This window comes from Camellia sinensis, chromosome 13 (assembly GCF_055761805.1).
Source record: "Camellia sinensis isolate YWXY chromosome 13, ASM5576180v1, whole genome shotgun sequence".
In the NCBI taxonomy this organism is placed as follows: Eukaryota; Viridiplantae; Streptophyta; class Magnoliopsida; order Ericales; family Theaceae; genus Camellia; species Camellia sinensis.
The window spans coordinates 50033292-50059215 of record NC_138973.1 but is presented as its reverse complement, the minus strand read 5'-3'; the positions used below and the strand labels follow the sequence as shown (position 1 = coordinate 50059215).

At 35.8% G+C, this 25924-nt stretch overlaps 1 protein-coding gene across 12 annotated transcripts; it reads left to right on the top strand.

Moving 5' to 3' along the window:
• The first annotated feature begins 5749 nt into the window (after positions 1-5749).
• Positions 5750-25586, top strand: LOC114282119 (Pentatricopeptide repeat (PPR) superfamily protein). 12 transcript variants are annotated; one of them, XR_014348841.1, is made up of 6 exons: positions 5761-6062; positions 7020-9946; positions 10780-10866; positions 11174-11377; positions 24705-24765; positions 25350-25586. XR_014348841.1 is itself a non-coding variant. In XM_028224772.2 (2 exons), the coding sequence occupies exon 2, from the start codon at positions 7218-7220 to the stop codon at positions 9330-9332; it is 2115 nt and encodes a 704-aa protein (XP_028080573.2). In that variant the 5' UTR covers positions 5761-6062; positions 7020-7217; the 3' UTR covers positions 9333-10301. The 12 variants fall into 12 exon arrangements, 2 of the variants coding, with proteins under 2 accessions (XP_028080573.2, XP_082758326.1); XR_014348845.1 differs by having other exon boundaries at positions 5762-6062; positions 7355-9946; XR_014348846.1 differs by lacking the exons at positions 24705-24765; positions 25350-25586 and having other exon boundaries at positions 5750-6062; positions 7355-9985; positions 11174-11500.
• Positions 25587-25924: the final 338 nt, after the last annotated feature.

Below are 25924 nucleotides of genomic sequence, written 5' to 3'. Positions count from 1 at the left end.
ATCAGTGGGAGGGAAACTAAAAACCTTTACAGTATGTTGTTGGGACACATCTGTAATTTCCATATCACCAAAATGCCCCATATACTCCTACCATTTGGGTGCCATGCGCTCAAATTACGTACAAAATAGTTCATTAACATTGAAATGAGACTTATGAGTTTGAAAGATAAAACATAAGACTAATTGGTTCACAAGTTCTTATTTTGGGATTTATTATTAGTGCTTTATCCAAAAAAAAGGTAGTGAGAAGAAAATGCAAATTTTTTTCTTTTGGGTTCACTTTTGATTCTTTCTTTCTCTATTTATCAATTCAACCAAATATAATTTGGAATTCATGTCTTGTTTGGTTTCAGAAAATTGAGCAAATTTTTCAAAAAATTGAGTTTTTTTTTTTCATATATTTTTTTTTGCTTTTAGTAAGATTTTTTAATATTTTAATTTTTTTTAAATGCACCTAAGCTTGATACACTTAAAAAGTACAATATTTATGAATTTTTTTATTAAATACAAAAAGTATTTTAAAAATACAAAAATTCAGTATATTTTGTATTCTTATATATTTATTAAAATTTTAAAATATCTTTTCATAAATATTTTACTTTTTAAATAGGGAGTTTTTTTGATAAATCCATTTCCTAAGAGCTTTATTCCATCCAACCCATATTCTTTTTGACTATTCCATTAGGTCCAATTTGATATAAGAAGACCAAAATACCCTTTTCATCTACTTATGTTTCATTTAGTTCACATTATTTTCTTATATTTTAATAAGTCCTATGGGTGATATAATTACCAAAATACCCTTAATGTGAATGTTCACACCGTCAACGTAAATGTTCATATCGTCAATGTGTAGGGGCCCGGCCCATGTCGATCCTCGTGGGTGCCCGGAAAAATTCGAGTCGGGCCGGGCCGGCCCACAGGCCAAAAAAATAGGCCCGGCTCGGCCTGTTGATAATATGAATATTCACATTGACAAGTTAACATTCACATTGATAGCAGTGTAAAATTGGCCTGCGGCCCGTGGGCGGCCCGTGGGCGGCCCGAAACTAGCCTGCCGCCCGGGGCAGGCCGGACCGGCCCGTTCACAATGTGAATATTCACATTGACATATTAACATTAACAATAACATTGACAAGAGTGTAAAATTGGCCCATGACCCGTGGGCAGCCCGAAGCCCGGACCCGGGTCGGGTCGGGTCGGGCCCGGCCCGGCCCGGCTCGTTGACAATGTGAATATTCACATTGATATGTTAACATTCACATTGATAGGAGCGTAAAATTAGCCCGCGGCCTGTGGCCGGCCCGAAACCCGCCCGCAACTCGTGGGCTGCCCTGGGCGGGCCCGACCCGACCCGTTGATAATGTGAATATTCACATTGACATGTTAACATTCACATTGATAAGAGTATAAAATTAGCCCGCGCCCTGTGGCTGCTCGAAACTAGCCCACGGCCCGTGGGCGGCCCGGGGTGGGCCCGGCCCGGCCTGTTGACAATGTGAATATTCACATTGACATGTTAACATTCACATTGATAAGAGTGTAAAATTGACTCGCGTCTCATGGGCGGCACGAAGCCCGTGGGCGGCGCGGGGCGAGCCCGGTCCGGCCCGTTGATAATGTGAATATTCACATTGACATATTAACATTCACATTGATAGGAGTGTAAAATTGGCCCGTGGCCCGTGGGCGGCCTGAAACCCGCCCGCTGCCCAAGGCGGGCCGGCCCGGCTCGTTGACAATGTGAATATTCACATTGACATATTAACATTAACATTGATAAGAGTGTAAAATTGGCCCGTGAGCAGCCCGAAGCCCGGCCCCGGGTCGAGGCGGGCCCGACCCGCTGACAACGTGAATATTCACATTGACATATTAACATTCACATTGATAAGAGTGTAACATTAGCCCGTGTCCCGTGGCTGCCCGAAATACGCCCATGGCCCGTAGGCGGCCCGAGGCGGGCCCGGCCCGGCCTGTTGACAATGTGAATATTCACATTGACATGTTAACATTCACATTGATAAGAGTGTAAAATTGACTCGCGTCCCACGGGCGGCCCGGGTTTGGGTCCGGGCCTACCCCGGGCCGCGGGCGAGCTTCGGGCAGCGGACAAATTTTATACTCCTATCAATGTTAATGTTAACATGTCAATGTGAATATTCACATTGTCACGGGTCGGGTCAAGCTCGCCTCGGGCTGCGATCAGGCTTCGAGCCGCCCACGGGCTGCGGGCCAATTTTACACTCCTATCAATGTGAATGTTAACATGTCAATGTGAATATTCACATTGCCAACGAGCTAGGCCCACCCCGGCCTGAGGTCAGGCTTCGGGCTGCACACGGGTCACGGGCCAATTGTACACACTTATCAATGTGAATGTTAACATGTCAATGTGAATATTCACATTGTCAACAGGCCGGGCTGGGCCCGCCTCGGGCCACCCACGGGCCGTGGGCCGGTTTCGGGCAGCCACGGGACGCGGGCTAATTTTACACTCCTATCAATGTGCATGTTAACATGTCAATATGAATATTCACATTATCACGAGTCGAGCCAAGCCCACCTCAGGCTGCGGTCGGGCTTCGGGCAGCCCACGGGCTGCGGGCCAATTTTACACTCTTATCAATGTGAATGTTAACATGTCAATGTGAATATTCACATTGTCAACAGGCCGGGCCGGGCCGGGCAGCGGGCGGGCTTTTGGCCGTCCATGGACCGCAGGCCAATTTTATACTCTTATCAATGTGAATGTTAACATGTCAATGTGAATATTCACATTGTCAACGGGTCGAACCGGGCCCGCCCCAGGCCGCCCATGGGCCGCGGGCAGGTTTCACGCCACCACGGGACGGGGGCCAATTTTACACTCCTATTAATGTGAATGTTAACATGTCAATGTGAATATTCACATTGTCAACGGGCCGGGCCGGGTCGCCCCGCCCTGGACTGCTGTCCAGTTTTATACTCTTATCAATGTATATGTTAACATGTCAATGTGAACATTCACATTGTCAACAGGCAGGGCCGGGCCCGCCCACGGCCCGTGGGCGGGTTTCGGGCAGCCATGAGGTGCGAGCTAATTTTACACTCCTATCAATGTGAATGTTAACATGTCAATGTGAATATTCACATTGTCAACGGGCCGGTCCCGCCCCGGGCCGCGGGCGGGCTTTTGGCCGCCCATAGGCCGCGGCCCAATTTTATACTCTTATCAATGTGAATGTTAACATGTCAATGTGAATATTCACATTGTCAATGGGCTGGACCGGGCCAGCCCCGGGCCGCCCATGGGCCGCGGGCGAGTTTCGTGCCGTCACGAGACGGGGGCCAATTTTACACTCCTATTAATGTGAATGTTAACATGTCAATGTGAATATTCACATTGTCAACGGGTCGGGCCGGGTCGGGCCCGCCCTGGGCCGCTGTCCAGTTTTATACTCTTATCAATGTGAATGTTAACATGTCAATGTGAACATTCACATTGTCAACAGGCCGAGCCGGGCCCGCCCACGGGCCGTGGGCGGGTTTTAGGCAGCCACAAGACGCGGGCTAATTTTATACTCCTATCAATGTGAATATTAACATGTCAATGTGAATATTCACATTGTCAACGGGTCGGGTCGGGCCCGTCCCGAGCCGCGGGCGGGCTTTTGGCCGCCCATGAGCCGCGGCCCAATTTTATGCTCTTATCAATGTGAATGTTAACATGTCAATGTAAATATTCACATTGTCGACGGGCTGGACCGGGACCGCCCCGGGCCGGCCATGGGTCGCGGGCGGGTTTCGCGCCGCCACGGGACTGGGGTCAATTTTACACTTCTATTAATGTGAATGTTAATATGTCAATGTGAATATTCACATTGTCAACGGGCCGGGCCCGCCCCGGCTCGCGGCCGGGTTTCGGGCCGCCCACGAGCCAATTTTACATTCCTACCAATGCGAATTTTAAAATATGAATGTTCACATCATTAAATTGCTAATCGTTCAAAAAGTATTTATAAGGGTAACAAAATTAAATATAAGGGCATAAGTGTCCAAGAAAATAGTGTAAATCAAGAAAATGGACTTTATGGAATAAAACTATACATACATGGGACTAAATGGGTTAAAAAATTCCTTCATGAACTTCTTGGGTTAAAACACTTCTAAATTGGACTTATCAATAAAAATCTCTTTTAAATACATCTAATTTATATACATCTAAAAAGTAAAAAAAATAATTAAAATAATAAAAAATTCACTAAAAAAATATGAAAAATAAAAAACACAATTTAAAAAAATCAATCAAAACCAAATATGGTGTTTTTTTTCTTCATTTCTTTTCATTTCTCTTTTTGTTTTCTTTTCACTCATCAAATCTTCAAACTTTACTTATTTAACATATTTTTTAATTTTTTATAAAAAAATATATTAGAAAATAAAAAATAATACGATCGAAATAAATACATCTATCAAATAAGGCTTTGTTTGACATAAGATTTTTTAGTTATTTTAGTTATAAAAAGATAAAATAAGTTAAAAAAATTAATAAAACAAAATATTACATCAAAATCATAATCATTTTATTTTTTATCTAATAAAAGTTTTAAAAAAAATTAAAAAATTCATTCCAAATAACATATTTTAATCTCAAACTAAAAAAAAATTAAAAAATCAATTCATATTAATTAACATTGTCACATTATTATTGTCAACAGAGTAGGGATGTCAATGGATAACTTTTCATGTGGGTATTCATAGAGATCCAACCCAAATACTTGGGTTTTCCTTTTTTCTTGTCCATCGAGTAGGGTAAGTAATGTTCTTTAAGTTTCAACCGGGGATGGGTACTCACTAATTTCCCTATATATATATATTTTTTAGGTATATCGGAAAATAATTTCTCCATATGTTTTCACTACTCTGTTGACAATTAGAATTCTAATTCACACACTCTCTCATCTTCTCACTATAGCAACGGCGATTTGCGATGACGACAATCTAGCGGTGACAAGATTGTGACTATCGATCAAAAATGCGCAATTAATCATAACCAAAACATGAAAATTGAAGATAAAAATGTATAAAATTTCAATTAAGGTGATCGCTAGTTAAGATGAAAATTGAAAAATTCAATCTAAGGTTACCATCAAATCAGAGAAAAATCCAACAAAACAATTGCAGGAGATATTGAAACAAGAAAATTTATTCTATAAATACAAATAAAAATTTTTTTAAAAAGGAAGAAGAACAAGAAGATGGAAACGAGAGCAATAACTCACGTTCAAATTATTGAAGATCAATTAATAGAGAGGAGAATGAGATACATAAAATTTAAAAAATCTAAAAAAAATTAAAAAAGAAAATGGAATTTTTTTTGTAGGAATAAAATTTTTCTAAATAAATTTAAAAAATTCTAGATAAACATAAAATAATGTAACAATGTTAATTAATGTGTATTTGATTTTGTTATTGAGCCAAATAAAATAAAATAAGATTGAATGTAATTTAGTTTTAGTTGTAAATATTAAAAATAAAAAAAAAGTTGTGAACCTTAAAAAAAAAAACAGTTTTTTTTAAAAAAAAAGAAAAGAAAAAATATTAAATGTATATTTAACTTTGATTGTAAATTCAAAAAAACAAATTTTTTTATAAAACGAAAAAAAAAAATTAAAAATATATTTAACTTTAGTTACGAATCTCTTAAAAAAAAAAAAAAATGAGAAAATTAATAAGTATCTAACCCCGACCCATCTCCTCCTGCTGCTGAAATTTAAACAATATCACTTTCCTTATGCTGAGGGATAAAAAAAAAAAAAAAAAAAAAAAACAATATATTGAGTCTCCATTGATACACACAGGTTATTCATTGCCATCCCAATTCACATCCTGGACAACGGTATGCTCTAATCAGGGTTCTCCTCGACTAAGGGAAACGAAGCTAGGGATAAGATAACCCATTCCACCATCTAGGGCTCGATCGACTCCTATTTTCCTGGCAACCAAACAGAGCCCAGTTGTGGAGTCTCCAATGAAGGAAACAACTCATCAATCGTATATTATCAGTGTGATTCAACGAGGTAAGCTCGCTTTCTCGCTCGCTGTGGCTCTGAATCGAGTTCGATTGTGAAAAAATCTGTACCTATTTTCCCCTGTTTGATTCGCGGGAAAGCATGAGAGACAGGAAACCAAGTTGAATGCTTGATTTGTCATAAAGTTGCTTTCTTTCTCTGCCAGTCGCTCAGTATTTTCTTTCCCGAGAACCAAACGGACCATTGATTTTTTCCCTTGTATTTTTTTTTAATGGAGATTGAGGTAGTTTATTGTTCAATTTTTTTCGCGTAAGTGATTATTCTTTTTGATATCTATTAATCTGACTCTTGTTCTATGTTAATCCTTACATATTTTTTTTTTTCATTGTTTTTAAATTATGGACAAACAAATCATATTTTAATGGGCTTCTATATATATATATATATATAGATAAAGAGGGGCTGCAATTTAGATTTTTTAGTGAAGCAATTTTTCAAACTCTATTTTATTTATTTATTTGGTTTAACACTAAAATATGGCTAATGATTGACATTGACAACCTATCTGAGGTAAAAATATGTTTGTCAGTCCTTTACTCCACTTGGATTATAAGGGATGTCTGATTCTTAATATATAATTTTGGTCCAGAATTTGTCAATGTTTTACTCCACTGTGCCATAATTTTGGTCTAAAGTTGAAGTGAAGTATGATTTTTCTGTGTAATAAACTTGTAGTGGATACTTGATACAGACATAGTTCCTTGATTCGTAGATTTTGACATAAACTTTAACACTGGTACACTGAAGCGTGGAAAAGGGTTTTGCTTCGAATAGGGACAACGGTTATGTGGGTTGTATATGTTATTGCTTGTTGAAGTCTGTGTGATATGATGTTTCATTGTTTTAATGGTGATGTGAGTTATGATAGTCTCAGATTAGAGTTTATGTAGTTTCCTTCTATTATGTATCGATTCTGTGTCTTATTATTCTGTGTTTTTTAAACAGATAATTTAGTCAGAAAATTTGTCGAAGAGCACCTGGAAGGATACACTACTGGAATTGGGTGTTCAAGTTTGTAATCTTATGTGGAGTATGGTTAATGGGTTAACCTTGTCATTGAATAGCTCTTCATGTAGGCATATTAAATCCGTCACTGTCCATTCTAATCACTTGTACTATGGTCGTTTAAAAATGTGCATCTGAATGGCAAAATCATTGAAAAAAACACTCCTCCTAGTACATCCCTACTTCACTAGGAGTTATTCATCAGTTGTCCGTATCTCTTCAATTACGGAAAATACTGCTTTAAGATCGATTTATGATGCAGAATGTGTTTGCAGTTACAGTGTTGGGAAGCTTCAATTTCCAGATATATGCCATAAGCATTATCTGAGTCCCTCCCTCCAACATTTCTCTACTAGTATTAAGACAGAAAGCATATGTTGGGAAGGATCCTCACACACGGTTCTGCTCAGAAAGCTCGAAGTGGCTTTGAAGGATCATCAAGTTGATGAAGCATGGGAAACTTATAATGATTTCAGAAACCTGTATGGTTTTCCTAACCAGTCTCTCATGAGTACACTGCTACTTGAGTTGTCCTACTCATCTGATCCCCACTGGCTTCAGAAGGCATGCGATTTGGTTTTTCTAATACAAAAAGAGAAATCTAATTTAGTTCGATCCGACTTCCTGATTAGGCTCTCCCTATCCTTGGCAAGAGCTCAAATGCCTGTTTCCGCATCCATGGTTTTCAGGCTGATGCTGGAGAAAGAGAGTTTGCCCCCAGCGAATGTATTGGGGCTGATCTTTATGCATATGGTGAAGACACAGGTTGGGACATATCTTGCATCAAATATATTGATTGAGCTTTGTGATCGATTTCAACATTCAAATGCAAACAGATCTGCTTCTACAAAGCCGATAAAACCTGATACGATGATCTTTAACCTTGTTCTGGATGCTTGTCTGAGGTTTGGGTCATCTTTCAATGGCCAACAGATTATAGAACTGATGGCACAAGTGGGTGTCATAGCTGATGCACATACCATTGTTATCATTTCGAGGATTCATCAGATGAATGGCCAGAGGGATGAGTTGAAGAAATTTAAGCATCATATTGATCAGGTTTCAGTTTCTCTGGTTCATCATTACAGGCAGTTCTATGATAGTTTGCTGAGCTTACATTTCAAATTTAATGATGTCGATGCTGCTTCGGGACTCATATTAGACATATATAGATGTAATGAATCTCTTAATGGCAAAAAGTATAGAAAAGACCCCCAGAAACCCTGCCTTGTGTCAATTGGATCTCACAATCTCAGGGCAGGGTTGAAAATACAGATATTACCTGAGCTGCTACAGAAGGATTCTGTCCTCAAAATGGAAACTAAAGAAGAGCTTCTTATATATAAGAATGGTAAAGTTGTCCTTAGCGACAAAGGAATAGCCAAGCTTATCCTACAATACAAGGGATGTGGTAGGATTAGTGAGTTGTCAAAGCTTTTAATTAGCATTCAGAAGAAGGTAAGTTCATTGAAAGAAGAAAGTTTGTGTTCTGATGTGATTGATGCCTGCGTTAATTTGGGGTGGTTGGAGACTGCTCATGACATTTTAGATGACATGAGGTTGGGAGGGACTCCCATGGGCACTAGGTCCTATATATCGCTGTTGAGGGCTTATCATGAAAGAAAGATGTTTGGGGAAGCAGAGGCTTTGCTAAATCAAAGTAAGAAAGCTGGTTTGGTTGAAAAATTGTTTGATGAGGCCATAACTGTTTCAGATGGTGAATCAGATTTGGCCAAGTCTATCATCCGGGAATTGGAAGAAGAGGGGAAAACTGTGCTTTCTGTGGTTTATGAATACAATTCTTCTATCTACTTCTTCTGGAAAGCTAAAATGATAGGGGATGCTTTGAATACATACAGAAAAATGCAAATGATGAAAATCCAGCCCATTGTGCAAACATTTTTTAATATGGTTTCTGGGTATTCTTCTTTGGAAATGTATCGTGAAATCACCATCTTATGGGGGGACATTAAGAGGAATATAGAGAATGGGAATTTAGTGGTTAACAGGGATTTATTTCAGTTGTTAATATTGAATTTTATTCGAGGTGGTTACTTTGAGAGAGTGATGGAGGTTATTGGTTATATGAAGGAGCATGGTATGTACATCGACAAGTGGATGTTTAAAATTGAGTTCCTAAAGTTTCACAAAGATCTCTATAGGAGCTTAAAAGCATCAAATGCTAGAACTGAGGCTCAAAGCAACCGGATTGAACATGTTCGGGCATTTAGGAAGTGGGTTGGTATTGACTGATATTTTTTGAGTGTATGGCTTGTTTTGAAGCTAGGTTCTGCATTTTGGCCTTGACTCCTTGTTTAGGCCATTTTCAGCTTGCACCAATGCCTGCAATTTATGCAAATTGAAGTTGAATGGTTGAAGCAACATGCTAATCTTAAGCCCAACCAGCTCTGTCCCCAAATTCTATGAGAATTTTGGAAGCCCTTTTATAGGGATGAACAGTTGAACCTAACTCTGCATCCTCCTGAAACTGTTACAAAGTTTTAAGATTCTGGAACTACTGCCAGATCAAGATTAAGGATTCTGAAATCCATATATCACCTCCGTGAGACAGATTATTATCTTTGCCAACAAGTGTTGGGCTGCTAATTCTGTCTTATCTGATCATGGAGTGGTTTTGGTGAATGCATGACATAGTGCATTTCTATTGTGTATGGAGGAAGAGAGCTCAAGGGTTTTGCAGATATTTGAAGGATGATGGATGCTGGGGTAACATCTTAATTTGTCTGTGGTTCCAAAATTACTGCTATGAGACTGAGGTCACCGGCATCTGTGCAGTGTTTGTGGCTTCACTGTCAACATTCTGGTTACAAATTAAGGCTACAAAGATCAAGTACCTGCGAGTGAAGGTCCAGTTTACCTACATTTGTATGCTCGTTTCATTATTGGTGATGTTTTTTTTTATGTACCCATTTTTGTTTCTTGAGTTTATGCTTACATAACATAAACATCATGATTATTAAGTTATCCATTAGTATGGTTAGTGTGTGTCTTGTTTTAGAATGAGGATATATTCACGGTAGCTTTGTTTCCAGATCTTAACTTTTTGCTTAACGGGCTATTTAAGCACTTGATTGGTCAATGTCATCTGAATGTCTCTGAAAGCAAGAACGACCAGAATGTAGATTAAACTATCTGCAACAATGTCATTAAGAAGGATGAAAAGTTGAAACTTAGATCGAAATAACTTCATCTTCATTACTATCAGAGGGATTCTGTTATCATTATTATTATTTGGTTTGTTGGGAATCTAGGATGTGATTAGGGTTGGATTGGCTTTGTTGTGTTGTTCCCTTGTTCTTACTTAGAGCCTTCATGTATTGCTTTCTACTACTTTTTGCAGACCCATCCAATTATGAAATAATTGAGGAAGTTTGATTAAAGATATTTCTTATTTCCAAAGGATTTGATACTGAAAAGAAAAAAAGCAAAAGAAAAGTGGTCTATGAACTTGTGCCTAGTTTTGCTTGTCTGAAATGGTTGGTTGAATTGATATTGTTTAACAAAGAGATGACTCTAAATATCGTTTTACACCATGAAAGTGAGGAATTAACACAGAAGAAAGATGGGTACTTTGTAAATTTATGGAAGATTTGCGCTATGAAAGACTCATAAGCTAAGCTCAGAAAGATCTACCATGTTTAGTTCTTCTAAAAGATTTGGATGTACTTGTGAACTGCAGGGAGGTGTTTTGCTTTTTCTGCAATGGAATGATGAGTTACTTCAGAGCAAGCTCTGCACTTGGGTTTTGGCAGAATTTCAACTTGAGGTATACCTTTGTTGATTTTCACCTGGTAGTTCCTTCTCATTGCTCACTTTCCAAATGCTCTAAAGTAAAGCAGCAAACGAGACGAGCCTAACCAAACCAAACCAAGTTTTATAGGGCTCGAGCTCAGTTCGTTTGTTTATTGAACTCGAAATTTAACTCGAGCTTGGGTAAAAAATTTCATGTAGCTGGAGCTCAGCTCGGCTGTTAATACTAATCAAACTCGAGTTAAAATCGATAATGAATTTTTTTTTTTGTTATTATTTATATTATTTGATGGTGGTGAGGCGCTGTGTTCCGCTGCATTCAGTTCTTGGCCCCCACTCCATATCATCGTTACTCATCTGTTGAGGTGGCAGCATGGCATTTCTCAAAGCTACAAAGAAAAGCATGGATGAGCCATTGGATAAGCTCTTCCCTGGCTTATTCAACGGGAGCTAAAGCTCGAATCAGTAAATGCCTCCCATGCCTCTCCATTTCACTTTTCCTCTTGCCTCGCTTTTTGGTTTCAAAGGTATTGAAATATATTATTATTAAAAACAATACAAATCTATTATTTATATACATTTTGCATCATTAATATATCAAAAATATACTTATTTTATTATTTGAATAAATAATAACTGAATTGAGTTCATTCTAGCTTGAGTTTAGCTCGTTTTATTAAACGGACTCAAAAGATTGGCTCAAGCTGATCTATGCCCTTATTAAGCTGAGCCTGTGAACAATTTGATTAGTTTGTAGCTATATTTTAAAGGGTTATAAAAAAGACAATCCCATCACATGAGCATTTAATATTACTTTTTTTTAACGGTGAGTGATGGGGATCAAGTGTTCAATTTTGAGTACTCAATAATTTAATTGTTGGAATTAGAAAATGAAGAGTAAAATAAAATTTAAATGAAAATCTTGAAAATGAAATTTACTGTTTTGTTTATATTTATGCTTTGTTTGGTTACAAATTTTAAATCATTTTTTGGTATTTAAGCTAAGAATAGTTAAACCGTTTGTTTTTAGCTTATTTTATTGATATTTTTTTATTTTGGGGGGGAATCTGTTTTAGCAAGATTTATCTTTGCTTGACAACTAAAAAAATTAAAATAATTGTTATTAAATTTAAAATTTTTTGATTCTACTAATTTAGAAAAATATAAAAGTAAAGAATCACATTAGTTGAATTTAAAAATTTTGAAGCTTAGATCGATGGAATTAAATGTTTAAGAATAGGATAGAAAATATGAAGATAATTTAAAAGATAAAAATGAAAATTAACTCTAAATAGTAAGGAAATTCCTTTAGAGTTGTGTACCATTTACACCTAATTATGCGTTTTTTTAATACACGTTATGCATTTTAGTGGCAAATGTTACGTAATGTTAACTCTACGAAAAAATTAGATAGATTTCTTTTAAACCTAATTATGCATGTTAGACGCGTGTACCATATGCATCTAAGTAGGGATGGCCAAAAGGTGGGTTTGTCATCCTTCGCCTCTGCTTTTGCTTCTGCGGATAAATTTCACCCATATTCCCGCCCCATCCCCACTATGGGTGAAATTTTTCAATTTTATCCCCGCCCTTGCAGATATTCACGGATACACGATCACATTTTAAATAATCAAAAAAATTGAGAATCATTTAAATCCTTAACACACTAAATAATTTCTTTTGTTTCTATATATATAAATAGTGAGACTTTTAAGATTATTATTTATTTTTATTTAAATAGAGCCATAAACTTTTAGTATTTCTTTCTTATATCTAATTATATTATGTATGTATATACATATATATATATATATATTATTTATTTATATATATTTTTAATTATATCAGGTAGGGTTTGGATTAGGAGAGGTGATATCCGTCCTTGCCCCAGCCTGTTGCGGGTAACTAAAATATAATTTACCCCCACTGCACATAAGTATCGGATTGAATAAAATCTGTCGCATTTAAACGGATATGAGTGAACACCACGGATCGGAATGAAATAGTCATCCCTACTTCTACAAGCATAGGTGCTAAAGGATTAAAAACTGTCGAGTTAAATAATTTTTTCTCTAATGAGACTAAAACACCCTTGTTTCTTTTTCATTATTTTTATATGATTTTCTTTTTTTGGTATAAAAATGATTTTTGAAAATTTATATATATATATATATATATTTATTTGTTTTTATCAGTTTAAATTTAAATTCTTAAAATAAATTACAAAATTTAGGGACATTTACACATAAATTCTAATTTATGAACTTATATTTCATTAAGTCCTGATTAAGATTTTTTGGACTTTCAAGTCTTATTAAATTTTTAATAGTTGAAATTACTTTTCAAATAATGATTGTTCATAATTTATAATTATATATATAGGAACATAATGATTTGACATTTATTTTGATTTTCAAAATTTTAAAATATCAACTTTCAAATTAAAAAAACTTTACAAAAAAAATTATGTGCCAAAAAAGACAAAAAGCCAAGGTTTTTTTTTTTTTGAAAAAACTGAATTATTTTTTTGTGTAAAACTGAAAATTGTGTCTATAAAGGAGCATGATGATAAAATATTGATGTGTAAAATTGGAAAAAAAAATTAAAAATGAAAAAATTAATAATATTCTCAATTTTAAAACTAGAAAAAAACTGATAATATTCTTGGTTTTATTGGATAGTTATAAAACCAATATGTAGAAAGATAAAAATGTTTAATCTCATGCTTTGTGTTTTTTCATCAGTTGGAACACATTATGTAAAATTGATAATGTTCTTATTTTTAAAAATTGGAAAAAATTGATAAATTCTCAATATTACTAAATATGACTTATTAATTTAAAAAATCTTAGATAGGATCTGAACTATTATAACATTTGTAAATAGGACTTTTAAGTAATTAATTCAAAAATTTAACCAAACAAAAATAATTTCCAACTTGAGTTCTTTCATATTGAGGTTGATGTCTTTGTAAAAAAAAAATGGGAGATATTTTGGCATGCCAGGCTATTTGGTGTTTTGGTTATTTTAGTCACAAAAAGACAAAATAAATTTTTTAGTCTAATAAGATAAAATATTACATTTAAACTATAATTATTTTATTTTTTCTCTCATAAAATTCAAAAAAATCAAAAAGTCTATCCTAAACGAGGCTTTTTAGCTCTGAGCTAAAATAGTCAAAAAAAAAAAGGTAAAAAGTGAAAAAGTCAACTCATTTTTCAAATAAATCTACGTTAAAAAAATTTAAAAAGAAGAGGACAATTGAATTGAGATTGACTTCTTTGTAAAGAAAATAAGAGAAACTACAATGTGGTGATTTGAAAAGTTGGTTAATTTTTTTTTTTTTTTTTTAATTTTTTTTTGACTTTTTTTGTTTTTTTGAATGTAAAAAATATGAGAAGTGATATGACTAAAAATATGTTAAAAGCTAAAGGAAATCAATCAATTGACTTCTTTTAGCAATTATTCATAGTTTAAATTTATTTTACTTATAAATTTTATATTTTATTAATTTAATTTTTACCATACATACCTATTAAAAATAGAATGATGGGGTGACTAAAAAAGTCAAAAATTTAATAAATTAACTTTTAAACCAGTTGGCAAAAGAGGACCCTAATTTCGGACCTTAGCTTTTTTGTTACTAAAAAAACAGAAAAAGAAAAGGGCAATTTGGATTGACTACTTTGTTGAAAAAAAAGGGGGAATTACCTTGCAGTGGGTTAAGAAGATGTAACCCATAAATCAGTGGGAAATATTTGAAAATTTAAACAGCATTGACAAGTAAAAAATATATTACAAGGACATGACCTTTAAGAGTAACGGTAGAGATTTTAAATATTTTATATGGATGTGAAATTTATACAAGATTTACATATATGAATTTAATATTTATATAAGATATTTAATTGAGCCTCTCCATTATTTTTCGACCCTTAATTCTCAAATATCTCTCATCTTACACTACACACTCACCAACACACTTCACACATCACAATTCTGCTCTCTCTCTCTCTCTCTCTCTCTCTCTCTCTCTCTCTCTCTCTCTCTCTATCTATATATATATATATATATATATATAGCACATACACCATATCACTCACTTTCTCTCTCTTTAGCACACACATCATATCACTCACCTATTTTATAAAAAATTATTAGTTGATCCTGAGACATCATATGATCATATTCTAAACTAATCACAAACTTTCATATCCTCTTATGTTCCTCAATCATTCAATATAAAATTGTGAGTCCCTGGACTAATCACAATACATGTGGAGCACACGTGATGCTATTCTTGAACCAACTAATAACTTCTACACTTTATAATTATTCTATTTTATTTTAATAAAATACATATAAATTTTAATATATAAATTCTATTTTTATAAAATTAATATTATTCAAAAAACATCAACAAAATCTTTAAAATGAGACTAATATTTAACATATTTAATAAAAATTTAAATTAATTCAAAAAATATATGATTTTTTTTTACATAATTAAAATGATTTGTATGATATGAAATTAATATAAATAATAATTATTTAGAATTTATTTCTAAATAGAAAATATTATTTTTATTCATTAAGTGAAAATGTAACGACCAATAAAAATAAATATTATTAACTCAAATTGTACCAAAAAAAAAAAAGAGAGAATATTGTAATATTCAAACCACACAAATATTAACTTAAATCATACAAATAAAAAATGAATAATAAACTATAATTAAACCATACAAATATTATTTTGTATTTTTATTAATTCAAATCATACAATAAAAATAATACAAATTAATACTTAAAAAAAAAAGTTTACTAAAATTAACCAAAAAAATAGTCACATATATTTTAGCATTAAAAATAATTTCAAAAAATTAGGATATGAGAAATTGAATTCATCATAGTTGAATTTTGTTTTCTATTTTTTTAAAAAATAAAAATTAGTTTGTAAAAAAATATCAATTTCATATGATTCTATCTTTTTTGAGAGAAAAATTTCTTTTAAAATTAATAAATATTTTTTTGTTTATTTTTTCAAATAAAATATAAATTAGTTTGACAAAAAAAATATAAAAATACTACAACCTATGCATAGTGCAAGTTCAATCTGTGCGGGGTGCAAGTCAAATCTGCGGGGGGTGCAAGTTACATCTATGTGGACTGCAAGTCCAATCTATGTATGGGTGTAAGTCCAACCTATGCATTCGTGTAAGTCTAACTTGTGTGAGGTCACTACAAAAATTAAGGTTTTTGAAACCAAAATTTAAGGACAAAATTATTTTTTAGGCACCAAATATTTTTGTTGCGAAAAGTGTCATTATTATATTTTAGCAACAAAAATGAGATATTAATGATGAATTATTATCTTTTTGGGACCAAATTTTTTGTCTCAAAAAATAAACTATTTTGAGACCAAATTATTTTGTCTCTAAAAATCTATTTATTAGTGACATTTTCAAAATTTTGTCGCTAAAAGTCTTGTTTTTGACTTTTTGGGACGATCTTTTAGCGACTATCCTCATGATGGTAGAAATTGGTCCCTAAATGTTTTTTGCAACAAAATTTTTCACTTTTAGAGACCAAAATATTTGGTCTCTAAAACTCTTATATGTTATAGTGGTGCAAGTTTTATTTGTGCGGAGTGCATATCCAACTTGTGTATAGGTGTAAGTCCAACATGTGCATGAGTGCAAGTTTGATCCGTGCCATATTATTATTTTTATTGTATGGTTTGAGTTAAATGTATGATTGAATATCATTGTTTTTATTTATATGGTTAAACCATAAAAACAAAATAATAATTAAACCATAAAATATTTTTGTATTTTTATTAACTCAAATCATATAATAAAAATTAATAGAAATATTAACTGAAATCATAAAAATAAAAGAGGTCACTCAAAATTAATCTCACACACACACAAAAAAAAAAAATCATATAAATTAGCATTAAAATATTTACAAAAAATTAAGATAGGAGAAATTCAAATCACCATGTTTAGTTGAATTCAAATATTTGGTGAATAAATCAAAAAAATAAAAGAACTCATCATTTTAATAATGAACTTACACTCATGTATATAGATTGGATTTGTACCCCACATAGTGTGACTTACATACCGCATGGCTAGGCTTGCACCCATGTATACGTTGGACTTGCACCCTGCATAGATCGGGCTTGTGCCCCACACACAGGTTAGACTTGTATCCCACACATGTTAGAGTTGCACCTTGTAGCAACCCTAATTTTTCGTAAGTCATTATTTAGTATTAATACTTTGTTTTATTTTTGTCTTTATTAATTACGTGATTACATGAGAATTTAATGTGGTATTTAATTAATTTAATGTGTTATTTAATTATAGATAACTAATATGAATATTTATATATATTTTATATATGTATATAAAAAGTGTTTTATATATATGTATATATATATATGTGTTGATCATATATAGCATATTCATATATATTGTATTTGTATAATATAATATTATATATATAAAAAAGGATGTTATATTATATAAGAAGTCAATTAGGTTAGAAGTTCACTTAGATAATAAGAAAACAAATAATAAAAAAAAAAAGAGAAGTGTGCGCTCTGTTTGAGCGCAGTCGAGTTTCCTTTGCTAGATTAGTTGAGACGATGGTGGTGACAGGAAACAACTATGATCGTAGGACATGTCGTTTGGATTTCTTTTGTTTTCTTGAGTTTAGAGTTGATATTAGTTTATGTATATATTTTTTTTTATGACCTTGGTATTTTGATAATTTGGCATGGCTTGTAACTTTACATTATTTAAATTGTTTTGACTAGTTGTTGCTACCTTAATGTTGAAGTATTGGATAGTTATGAATTTATGATAAATAGTTTGGTTGGCGTTTTGTTCTTTTTTTTATTTTTTTATTTTATCTCTTGTGATCTTTTGAGGATGAAAATTTATTTAAATCTTGTGGAGACAGGAATGTTTAGATTTTGTTTCACTCCTAGGATTTGGATGATGGAATATTGATTGGGGTTTAGTCCTAATTTAATATTTAAATGTCCAAATTTTGAGGCTTGATAGTTTGGTATCAGAGCTCCAGGTTACCCTAGACTTGTGAGAGTCCTCGGATTGTGGAAACATAGGTTAGCTGGTTTAGTCTGGTGGTTGAGTTTATTTTAAGTATTTATGAACAAATTCTTTTTGTGTGTTTAATTTGAGGTGATGGCTGGAAGGCATCTTTAATTTTTTTTTTTTTAAGAACCCATTAGAGTACTTTTTGATACTGATACATCTCATTCTTTCATATCTAGGCAGTTTGTAGAAAGAGAACACCTTGTAACTACCTCTTTGTCTAGACCTATTCGTGTTAAGACCCCTTTAGGAGGGGCAGCTACTCTTTATGAGGTGTGTAAAGATTTTGAGATTGACCTTTCGTGTAGAGTCTTGTATGCGGACCTAATTATATTAGGGTTTGAGGGGTTTACAATTATTTTAGATATGGATTGGCCGTGAAAATACTTTGTGACTCTAGATTGTACTGGAAAGACTGTAAATATAGATATTTCCGGTATGCCACGGCTTACCCACACTTCTAGTGATGCAGAAGAGTCGGTAATGAAGAGTTTTTTGTGCTCAGTAGAAATCCCTAAACAGGATATTAGTAAGGTAGATGTGGTACGTGAGTTTGAGGATGTCTTTCAGGAGATACTTGGACCTCCACCTCGACGGGTAGTAGAATTTCGCATTGACTTAGTGCCAGGAACTGCACCAATTTCTAAGGCGGCATCCAGAATGGTGCCTAAAGAGCTTGTAGAGATGAAGAAGCAGATGGAAGAGATGCTTCAGAAAGGGTTCATTTGTTCAAGTAACTCCCCGTGGGGAGCACCTGTGATCTTTGTCTCCAAGAAAGATGGCACTCTCCGTATATGCATAGATTACAGAGAGCTAAACAAGGTGACTATCAAGAACAAGTATCTGCTCCCTAGAATTGATGACTTGTTTGATCAGTTGAAGGGGGCAGCCATATTCTCTCAGTTTGATCTCAGAATGGGTTACCATCAGGTGCGTGTGTCAGAGGAAAGTATACCGTTTACTACTTTCGGACTCGGTATGGGTTGTATGAGTTTCCTGTAATACCTTTTGATTTGACAAATGCTCCTGCCTATTTCATGGACTTGGTGAACAGAATTTTTCAACCGTATCTAGATAAGTTTGTGATTATCTTCATAGATGATATCTTGATGTATTCTAAGAATGAGGAGGAACACAGAGAACACTTGAAAGTTGTATTGCAGACTTTGAGAGAGCAACAGTTATACGCTAAGTTCAGTAAGTGTCACTTTTGGGAAAAAGAGGTTTGATTTTTGGGACATGTTGTATCCAATCAAGGGATATCGATAGATCCTGAGAAAGTTGTTGCAGTCAAAGAATGGAAGCAGCCCACGAACCCTACTGTAGATCGCCCGAACTCGTTCCGTGCGTGAGGGTGCGAATTGGGTTTTAGCTACTACAGTTCGGACTCCTGTCGCGGTTCTGAATCTAATCTCACAAAGTGCAATGTAAGACTGATAAATCACCAAAGAGTCCAAATCCGACAAATCGTTTTGGAAAATAGATTTTAATCAAAAACCGCCAAACATGGACTGCTTTGCCAGATTTCAGAGTCGCCACCTAAATATTTTGTTTTGGGAAATTTAGGAAACCTTGACTCGTGCCTAAGGCCACGTGTCCGTCATTAACAAAGTTGCCTCGGCTCAGGAACTTAGGTACGAGAGGGGAAGGTCCTGAAATGAGTACCCCCGTTTGCCCGATCAAAGATCGGCCTCTACTAAACATGATATGTTGTTTTTGAAAACACATGTGTTCTTATTCCGGTTTATTTGTTAGCTTACTATGTGATGCGCACAACATACAAATTTAGACTAAATCGCTCGATTTGAAACAAAACATCTCATGTTTGTTTTTTTAAAATGGTTTGAAGATGCTACTCGCAAGTAGGCTAAAACGCGGATTTGCCACCAAACAAGGTGGGCTTAAAACTTGATCATTTGCCACTTCAAGTAGGCTTAAAATTCACATTTTGATGAATTGTTCCAACTCAAGCAATGAAGCCTTCATCCGCAAGCATTCATGCAGTTATAGCAGTTAAGCTAATAGCCTCATGACAAGCATGCTATCATGGCAACATACACATCTCATGCAGTATGCTAAAGCGTAAACACTTACAGTGTACTCTGAGCCAAAGAAAGAGAACTAGTTAGAAATCAATGCATGATTCTAGCTAAGTTAAGATGCCTAATGCAACACATGCATAAAGCAACTAAATAGGCTCGGCTATTCTAAGATGACATATGAATGCAACACTCGATAACATGCTTTGAAACATGTTTTCAAGTAAATATTGAAATTCAATGCAGTTTGAATGATGCGCCGAGCCGGGTGCATGCAATATGAATGAATGATGCATGCATGCAAAGCATAAGTATGCTAATTAAAACATGTCCTAAAACTAACCATCAAAAGTTGGTAAATAAAAGGGAGAAATACGTGGGGTTGGAAGACATTCACACACACACGCACACTTATTACAACATGTGCCCTCTAGACGGAGGGTCTGAATAAAATGAATGCTAACTAGCTACGCTAATTAAACTAACTATTACAAATCAACTAATTAACTAACTATTCTAGCTAATTAAGTTTTACAAACCAAATTGAATAACTAGCTAATCTAAGCTAATTAGAATATTACAAAGCATTAAGCTAAATTAATTACAGCACAGGTAATTAACTACAACTAGTTAACAAAAGCGATAAATGGCTTCGCGGGCGAGAGAGATATGCATGCTCGGTTGCGTCCTCCCGGAAATCTACCGCCTTGCCTCAAGACGCCTATGTTTGCACTCTTTTGAACCTTTGAAAAGTACACCGATTTCCATATTGCTTATTTTTGATCTCAAGAATACCTTGAGGGCTGAAATTCCTCCTGTTGCTACAATAGAGCACAGACAGAGGCAAGACAGTGTATTTGCAAGGAAATGTATGCACTTCCACACTCCTTATCATATCTCAAGCTCAAAGGAGTATGGCACTTGACTCTCGAGCCACCAACCAAGCATTTTCAATGCATGGTGGCCAAAGGATCAAGCTTGTGCAAAACTCAATGAATGCACACATAAGACTTGAAAGGCCTCCACCTTATCATGCACAATCAAGGGTGTCGGCGACCGAGAAATATGACACGTTTCATCACTTCAAGTATGAAACGTCCCACATTTCTCGTGTTTGGATTAACGTCCGATCCAAACACATGCAATGCAACTCAAACATGTTATCTTGGCATGTTTTACTTTGATTCATTTTGTTTACTCATTTTAGATTACCAATTAATCCCTTAATTGGTTAAGTCCAAAAGTAAGAGTCCTCTAATTTTGAAAGAATGAATTAGTGGGATGCAATGGCACATACTCCGGCACTGAAATGGCTTGACAGATGATGCTAAAACATTCTAACAACTCATGCAACACATGCTAAGAGCCAAGAACATTAAAGCTAGCAAAGAGTATAACACAAGAGGCATGCAATATCAAGCTTAAACAACCAAACCAGCCCAAAACAGAGCTACAACATGGCAAATCAGTAGCAAAAGCATGCTCAAACTAAGGCTCAAAAGAGTAAAAAGTCATGCTCCTTTGGTAGCTCACAAATAAGGCACAAAAGCACAACTCTCAAAAGCTCTCAAGGAGTGAAAGAAGTGAGAACATGACACATATATATGCTCTGAAATAACATGTTAAATGATGTCAAGACATACAACCATCACAAGTATAGCATGCTATGGTGCTCAAAACTCAAGACTAGCTAAGGCACTTACATCGTAGCCATATCAAGCAAGCCTCCAAGGACTGAGATGACTCAAAACAATCCTAAGGCAGGTCAAAACAATGCTAGAAACATGATGGAGTGTAGCTAAAACAAGCTAGCATGGTAAGCCAAAACACTAAACATGCAAGGCCAATGAGTGGGATTGCACTACAAGTACCAAAACCAAGCAAGAGGTGACTCCACCAACCAAAATCAAAGTTGTAACATGGAAAAATAAGACAAAAAATATGCTGAGATGATAGCCCAAAAGCTTAGGCAAACATGCATACAAATTAACTCATGATCAAGGCATAAGGCACAATTCTCCAAAAGCATTGAAAGAGTGATAAATGCAAGAATATGGCAGAGGTATATGGTCTGAAATAACATGCCCAATGATGCTGTGCCATGCAAAAAGCTCAAATATGACATGCTAGAGGTCGCAAAGTGCAAGGCTAGCAAAGCCAAGCATGCATGACCAAAACCACTCAAATCAAACCTAGAGCATGCTAAAATATAGCCAAAAATATGCTGGAATAGAGCATACACATGTTACATCAATAGGTTAAAACACCAAATACACTAGGCTAGTGAACAAGATTGCACTACAAGTGTAAGGAGCATGCAAGAGGCAACCAAACCAACCCAAAACAGAGTTATGACATGGCAAATAATAGCTAAAAACATGCTTTAACTAAGCAAATTCAAGGCACAAAGACATGCTATTTTGCAAGGCCACAAGTAGGATTACACTACAAGTGCAATAAGCATGCAAGAGGTGACCAAGACAGCCAAAAATAGAGTTATGGCACGTCTGGAAAGTCACAAAAACGAGCCTAAACAAAGCCACACAGAAGTAGAAATACATGCTCTTTTGATGGGCCATCAACATACGCAAACAAGAGAAGAGGAGGAGGGACAACCTCCACCCATTTGGGACCTCAAAACCACATTTTTACCACTGAAATTCCTCCGAGTTTCAGTGGTAAGAAGGTCAAAAAGAGATGGTCCCAAAGGCCTTTAAAAATGGCACAAAGCAAGGCAAAACAAGCCATCAAAGGGGGTAAACCACCCCTAACTCAAACTAGGCCTTAAACAAACATTTTAAGCACTTAAAGATAGAACTTTTTGCAGTTGAAACTTAGGCCAAAAAAAGCATGCAAAGGTGGCCAAGATTGTGATAAAAATAAAGCTTAAAAAGGGGGAAAAGGACTCACCCTTGAAGAACAACAAGAACAACAACTTCTTGAGCTCAAAACCAGCTTTTAGAACTCAAATACACCCTCCAAGAACCTCAGCAACAAAGATGGTGGTGTTTGGCTAGAAGGTTGTGTGCAAATATGCAAAGAAAATCCAATTTCAAGCACAATATATAGAGAGAGAGGAAGGATTCTAGAGAGAGTAAATTTTGCTCTTCAAAAAAATTTGAACCCTTAGAAGGGGGGAGAGAGCTTCCCTTATATAGAATATGCAAGCAAAAGCTTGCATGAATCCCTCCCGACACGTGTAGGGAGGGTGCATTTTGTGCCTAACAGCTGGCACAGTTGGCACCAAAAATATCTGCAGAAAGTGCAGAAAGGCAGCCGACCAGTTAAAGGGGTTGACCGACCACCCCACCTAGTCGACCAACCACTCAAGGTGGTCGACAGGGACAAAAGCTGGTCGACATGGGAGAAAGGTGGTCTACACAAAGAGAAGAAGGTGGTTGTAATAAATCTCACGCTATCCTAACCATACTTATATGCGTTCATGTGATTCTGTCTTGTAAACTTGCATTTCGAGTCTTGTCCTTGTTCGTTTAAGTGTTACAGCATGTTTTGTACCCTGCTTGGTGTGAGTTTAGCCGAGGGCGCCTTTAGTCTAGAACTTCCTTGGAACCACTTTGTTTGACCTCTACCTTCGCTTTTGCATACTGATCGAGATGTCATTATCTAGGCCGAGGTGTTCATCACCAAGGTTGAGGTGTGAATCATCTAGGCCGAGATGTTACCTTTGCACCCAAGTGATCTTGTCCCGGAGTGGTATGACCTAGACCGAGGTGTGGCATATCTAGGCCAAGGTGTGACACAGCTTAGTCAAGTGTTGTCCTTCCTAGCCGAGGTCATTATTCCCTACTTGCCGATGTCTTGTCCTTAGCCGAGATCATTACTCGCCAGAGTGTCCATGCCGTCTTGCTTGTTGAACACACTTTGTCATAGTTCTGTCTTGTCACCCAGCCACCTTTCTGTGTAGCACCAACCAGCCGCTGCCACGTGCCTCTGTAGAGGGTTAAGTTAGCCAGTAGACTTAGAAATGTATCATTTGCTATATGTTTTTGTTTGTGAGGAGAGAGAAGCTCTAGGAGAAGAAGAAGAAATTTAGAGTGAGAGAGTGGGTTTCGAGCTTGATTCCTAGAGATCAAACCATTAGATTTGCGTATTGAGGTTAGATTCTTGATTTACCCTTGTCGTTCTTATTGATCATCGAGCTGCATTGCATGATCGAACCCGTTTTGCATGTCATGCATCGATTTAAAGTTGGTTTTAGAAAGAGAAAATAGTGTTCATGTGTTCTTGAAGGAAAAGTCTTGTTTGATCTGAAAGTTCGCATTAAGATTCATTTTTTTGTGTTTGTTCTCACAAGATCCTTGAATATGGGTACCCAGGTCCATGTTTTTGAACTCCTAGCATGAAATCTCAGATTTTGTAATAGTAAATCACGATCTTTGCATTCATCTTCCTCATGTTCATGTTCTTCATGTTCATCATATTCTTCAAGAAAGGGAAACCCCAGATTTTTCCCGACTTCATTCCTTTGAATGTGGCCATCGAGGCCACACCCTGGCCAGGGGATGTGAAACCTCGGCTTAGACCTGGTAGTTGCCCAGCATATTTCCCCGAGATAAAGAATTGTATTTGTTTTGATTCGACTTAGTCTTGAGGAATGCCGAGATCATCTGCATGCATGTGAAACTTGTTTAAAAGTGCATTCAACAGACTTTGCCATGTGTTTGTAGGGTTTGGACTTGCCTTGACCTCGACGTTTGAAGAACTAAGTGAGTGGTATTTTTAATAAAGGTATGTTATAATGCTTTGATAAAAGTCTTGTTTTGCTTCGTTTTGGAAAGTATTTGTAAGCATGAATGGTTTTTCCTAATTGGAAAATATATATATTATCTTGTTCTGATGACATTCTTGGAAGTCCGTATGTGCTAAGGGACTATAAGCAATTGTAGCACAAAGTTTGGAAGTCCGTACGTGCTAAGGGACTATAAGCATGGTAGCACAAAGTTTGGAAGTCCGTACGTGCTAGGGGACTCTAAGCATTAGTAGCACAAGTCCTTAGTGTCCGGGGACTATAATGCAACGACACCATTGAATTGAGATATCTCCCTTGTCTTGCCTTGTCTTGTCTTGTTTGCCACTGACGGTTTACCGCGTGGGTTTTGTTTGCCGAGATGTCATCACTTGTATTATAATGATGTTAGTAAGCATCCTTTGAAACTTGACAGATTTGGAAGATGGACTTGGTTCATCCCTTGACTTGTACCAACTATGTTATGTATTGTTTGATAAAGATCTTGAATACCAGTCATGCAAACCCCTTTATTTCTTATACCATTCACTGAGTATCCAAGCTCACCCTCTCTATATATATGTAGGTGATGAGCAGGAAGGCGGTGACGCCTAGGTGTGACTCGCGAGCTTGTTTTAGGTTTTTGTTATGTCGGCCTAACTTGTATTCATGTTGGCAGCCTTGAAAATTTGGCTTCTTGGCTTATAATGCTTGTAATTTACACATGTCGGCTGAAGAAACCTTTTGATCAAGATGTAAAATGTATTTTGTACTTTATTGTATTTGTATCCAAGCTGTAATATTATGTAAAGTTGTATGCCATTCCATGTAACTTACGCACTGCTCTTATGGACCACTTGTATTTTAAAATTATTGCTTCCGCACTTGTGAGCCCCATATATAATTATACTCTGTTTGTGTACGAATTTTTGAAAGTTGGCCTTCGGTAATCTCGGATTACTGGCCATCACGGCACTAAACTACTAGGGGCGGTTTGGGGTCGTGACAGTGGTGGTAGGCTGCCGACCACCCACCTTAGCTAACCAACCACCAAAAGTGGTCTACAGGGGAGAAAACTGGCTGGCAGGGAAGAAAAGTGGTCTACAACCCCTATTTCTCCCTCTAGGCAAAAATGGGGGGACCATGAGTTGGCTTAAAACA